Source organism: Triticum urartu, chromosome 6 (assembly GCF_003073215.2).
Source record: "Triticum urartu cultivar G1812 chromosome 6, Tu2.1, whole genome shotgun sequence".
Classification (NCBI taxonomy): Eukaryota; Viridiplantae; Streptophyta; class Magnoliopsida; order Poales; family Poaceae; genus Triticum; species Triticum urartu.
The window spans coordinates 223,856,597-223,861,124 of record NC_053027.1 but is presented as its reverse complement, the minus strand read 5'-3'; the positions used below and the strand labels follow the sequence as shown (position 1 = coordinate 223,861,124).

The window sequence follows — 4,528 nt, the reverse complement described above, 5'->3', positions numbered from 1 at the left end:
AAAACTTTCCAAATTTTCAAAACTGCTCCCGCCCCGTGCCCTACAAAGAGTATTTTTGTTCCAAATTTGTAATGGATTGACAAAATTATTTTAAAACATGAGGCACAACATCTTTTTTGTGTTTTTTGAACATGTAAACACACTCTGGACCTTTCTAACAAGAATTTTTGAACTTCCGAGGGAAGAGCACTTGAACTTCTAGCAAGAAAAAATTTAGACTTCGCCTTTTTACTTTTTTTTTCTAGTATGAAACACACATCATGTAGTACGTGAACTTCTGGCTATTATCAATTTGAACTTCTCTCTGTTTCGCTTTAGTAATATACAAAATCTGAGTTTTTTATAAACATCGAACTGCTCTAACTTTTTTATTCTCATCTGAAACGCATTATGTGTAGTAGTTGAACTTCCCGTTGTTTTCACTTTGAACTTCTACCATGTTTTTTCATAATTTCTCATCCATTCATTGGAGTTACACAAATTATATACCTTTTTGAAACATGTTGAAAATTCACATTTTTTCCAATACGGTTAAACTGTTGTTTTGGACAACATACAACAATTTATTTTAACCGTTTATTTTGGAATAGAGCATATGATATACCCTTTTTTGGAAGTTGTTGAATGACAGAATTTTTTTCATGCATAACATTTTGTTTCAAAATTATAGTGGTTTGTGAGAATTATTTTAAAACACCAAAAAAACATTTTTTGTGTTATTGATCATGTAAATACATGGTGAATGTCTCTCACAAGAACTTTTAAACTTTCCCGGACCAAGCACTTGAAGTTTTAGCAACAAATTTTTTAGACTTAGCCTTTTTATTCTACTTTTTCATATGAAACACACACCATGTAGTACGTGGACTTCCAGTTGTTATAACTTTGCACTGCTCTCTAGATTAAGAGAACTATTTTAAAACAAAACACCATATTTTTATGTGTTTTGAACATCTAAATACCAGGTGAACCTCTCTTTATGTGATTTGAACATCTAAATACAAGGTGATCCTCTCTCACAAGAATTTTTGAACTTTCCCTGGATGGGACTTGAACTTCTAGGAACATTTTTCCGTTTAAGAGTTGTTTTTAAAATTGCCAAAAATGGCGTTGTGTTTTTTGTTTTTTAAACATGTAAATCCTAGGTTTTAATAAACTCTGAACGTCTATGTTATTTTAATTTGAACTTTGCATTTCTTTATTTTGAGTAAAGAGTTGTTTTTTATTTTCAAATAAAGATAAAATTTGACTATTTTTTCAATTTAAACATCTTGGTTTATTCCTTTTAACGGGAAATTTCGAGTTCTGTAATCAACATTGAATCACTCCTTCTTTTACTTTGAACTTCTAGGTTTTTTAGAATGGGGAGAATTCGATGTTTATAAGCAATCAAGATTATACTACTCACCACATGTTTTATTTTTAAATTTCATTCTTTACTTTAATTATGTCAACTTGTCCTTAGATCCTCAACCCGTTTATTATCCTCTGTTGTTTTTATTTCAACTACTTTAGTGTTATTTAAGAAACATAAATTTTCATTTTGAAAAAATAAATAATGTGCTGCTTTTTTATTTAAATTTCAACGTCTTACTTTTATTTTCCAAGAAACAAGAATCTAAGTTTTTTATAGACATCAAATTGCTCCATTTTATTAATTTGGACTTCTTGGTTTTTTTATAGTAACGAGGAAAATGGTCTTTTTTAAAATATCGAACTGCTTCATCTTTTAATTTGGACTTCTTGGTTTTATTTTCAATTAGTGCAAAACAATCCAAATTTTGTAATAAATAAAAAAACATCGAACCACTCCGTTATTTAAATTTGACCTTCTAGGTTTTTTAGAAATAGGGGAAATCCTTTTTTTATAACTTCAAATCAAAAACAGGAAAAATCTTTTTTAGAAACAATAGAGATCACGGGAGTTGAACGACATGGGTTCGCATCGTTGAACAGCTGAGTTCGCAATTTTGAACTTCAAGAAAAATAATCATTTCCTCAACTTGTTGCAAACGGGGGATATCTGGACGAACGTCAAGTCAATATTTTCATATGATAAATACGAAAGCAATCGAACAAGAAAAAGAAATACTTTCAAATATTCTCTCAGCTTGTTGCCATACGAACATTTCATTAATATAAAAGAACTCATATTGTATCTCTCTTTTGTTCTCACCATAAGCTGAAAGAAAAAAAGGTAGAAATACACATTTTTGGACGGTTGGTGCTCCCTCGGTTCAATTTTGCACCAAATTGCAACGCACCAGGATATGCTCACGAGCGCTTCTTGTGCTAGCAGCAGGGCGGCGAAGCTTCCTGGTAGGTGTTTGCAGCCTACATGAGTTGAGGAGCACTCATCTGTTTATTAGCATCAGAAACATGTGATAGCCATGAGAGGGGTAACCAACTAATCTACCAACAATTCCATGTCACTTCCAAATGCTACGATGAGCAACCACACAAGTTCGCCAGCAAGCAATTAAACTGAATTCACCTGGGGCCATGGAGATGGAGATGTTGGCGAGGATGTGGAACTTTGTCGGTGCAATCCTACACCTCCAGGAAGAGATTGTAGACCTTGGCGATGACCGAAGACATGTCAGGCGCCGCATGGTCATTGGTCATGTACTACAGCGCCAGTGTCATGAGCGCCTCCGCTGGTGTCAACAAGGAAGGAATCCCTGAAGCAGGCTCTTGCACGGAAACCAGCTCCAGCAGCAATACACTGAGCTGCAAAAATATTTAGTTAACATCATGGTTCATAAACTACTATACATTTTTTGTTAGCATCATGCTTCACAAGCTACTGGAGATTAGCTCAACACATCACAGTCCGGACCATGTACCACCACCGGACCAAGCACGTCGCAACCTATTTCTTCAGAAAATCAACAAACTAAACTTCAGAAAATCAAAAAACTAAACTTCGCAGGGCCCTGCAAAAGATACACGGTTATAATCAGTCTGGCACCATACATATGCAGGAGATTTACAGAATAAAATGATTTTCTTGTAGCTATAAAAAACAGTGGTAGTACCTGGGATAGATTTGAAGAAGGTCTCGCCGATGTCTTGTGGGAATTTGTGCAGGTAGGATGCCTGGCCCATGTAGCATAGCACCACAGATGGGAAGGTGATGAAGCTGAAGCTCAGCTGCAAGAGCCCAGACAATGAAGAAACATTCAGTCCATGCATATGGAACTGCTCTGAATTAATGTATTACAGGTCAATAGTACAAATAATGGAGTGAAAAACTGGTAGCTAGTGGCGAACCTGAATGGCCTTGATGTTGAAATGGCCAAGGTCAGCAAACATGGCCTCCGTGCCTGCAGGAGTACGTACGTTGCGCAAGGAAACGATCAGTATAAAGAAAGAAAGAAAGAATGGCATCATCTGACTGAAGTTGGAGTACGTGCCTATGGTGAAGAGGACGACGCCCCTGAGAGAGAGCCACGCCTACTTGCCATTCCTTCGGACGTAGTCCAGAATGTAAAAACTTCAGAGAATCAATAAACTGAACTTCTAGAGGGCCAGATGCTGACCTTTCTCTTTGTAGCGTCGTTGGTGACCTGTAATTGAAGGTCGAGGATGAAGGGTACCACCTCAATGAGTTCTGGCAGCTGGTGCAGGCCATCCATGGAGGAGGGGCAAGCTGCTGCAAGGAGGGACCGCGTCGGCCACGGAGTTGGAGGCTAGTCGGCCGCGGAGAAGGAGCGCGCCGGCCGCGGGGAGGGAGGGCGCTGGCCGCGGAGGAGGATAGATGTCGACCATGGGCTAGGAGAGCGCCGGCCGCGGAGGAGGGGCGCCAATGACATGGGTCATGGGGGTGGTGATGGCACGCTTTTGTTATCGTGGCCTGGCAACGTTGGGGTTTGAGGTTGGGGCTCCGGCGGTGGCGCCATTGGTGGTCGAGGCTCGGCAGTAGCGTGCTTGAAGGTCGGGACTCCGGCGGCGGCGCGGTTGGTGGACCGGGCTCTAGCGGCAGCGCGGTTGGTGACCCGACTCCGCAGCGGTGCGGTTGGAGGTCGGCACGGGGGCGGCGGCGGCCAGGTGGATGGCGGTGCGGGGGCGGTGGTGGCTAGGTGGATGGCGGTGCGGGGTGGTGGAGTGCGGTGGGTGGGTGGCCTAGTGCGGCGGCAGAGGTGGATTGGGGTTGGGGAGAAAGATGCGGGAGGTGGGGGCAGTTTCTTTTTTTCCCCCAAGGTGGGGGCAGTTTCTGGTTTTGCTGAAAGAATCTCGGGAACAACTCGATCCTCCCTGTATACGCACGGTGTGATCAGAATAACTCTATATATGTGAGTTTTCAATGTCCTCAACAGCATTCATTTATTACTAATTCTTTAAGTTGGTTTTTTTCCTTTAAGTGAATGTGATCGGACCCATTCCCCTTCGATGCTAAACTTAACCCAGTCTATACATAAATTCTTCATATGTGTTCTATTTGAAACTTGTTCAAAATTTTCACTGTATCCTTGATAGCTAAAGAATTTGCGAACGAAATATTAAAATTTTCCTATCTAACTTTTAG

The 4,528-nt window shown here is 40.3% G+C and overlaps 1 protein-coding gene across 3 annotated transcripts; it reads right to left on the bottom strand.

Annotated features, from left to right (window-relative positions):
- Positions 1-2,022: 2,022 nt before the first annotated feature.
- LOC125512593 (potassium transporter 20-like) lies at positions 2,023-4,202 on the bottom strand. 3 transcript variants are annotated; one of them, XM_048677686.1, is made up of 4 exons: positions 3,417-4,202; positions 3,274-3,326; positions 3,039-3,153; positions 2,023-2,730 (listed from the first exon to the last, which is right to left on the bottom strand). In XM_048677686.1, the coding sequence occupies exons 2-4, from the start codon at positions 3,313-3,315 to the stop codon at positions 2,615-2,617; spliced, it is 273 nt and encodes a 90-aa protein (XP_048533643.1). In that variant the 5' UTR covers positions 3,316-3,326; positions 3,417-4,202; the 3' UTR covers positions 2,023-2,614. The 3 variants fall into 3 exon arrangements, 1 of the variants encoding a protein (XP_048533643.1); XR_007285436.1 differs by lacking the exon at positions 3,417-4,202 and having other exon boundaries at positions 2,023-2,358; positions 2,495-3,153; positions 3,274-3,332; XR_007285437.1 differs by lacking the exon at positions 3,417-4,202 and having other exon boundaries at positions 2,023-2,936; positions 3,274-3,332.
- Positions 4,203-4,528: the final 326 nt, after the last annotated feature.

Excerpts from the sequence above, each read along its gene's own strand:
- LOC125512593 (XM_048677686.1), bottom strand. The coding sequence starts at position 3,315 with ATGTTTGCTGACCTTGGCCATTTCAACATCAAGGCCATTCAG. Across the intron at positions 3,154-3,273 it reads TCAACATCAAGGCCATTCAG|CTGAGCTTCAGCTTCATCAC; the intron begins GTTCGCCACTAG and ends GGGCTCTTGCAG. Across the intron at positions 2,731-3,038 it reads CTTCTTCAAATCTATCCCAG|CTCAGTGTATTGCTGCTGGA; the intron begins GTACTACCACTG and ends ATATTTTTGCAG.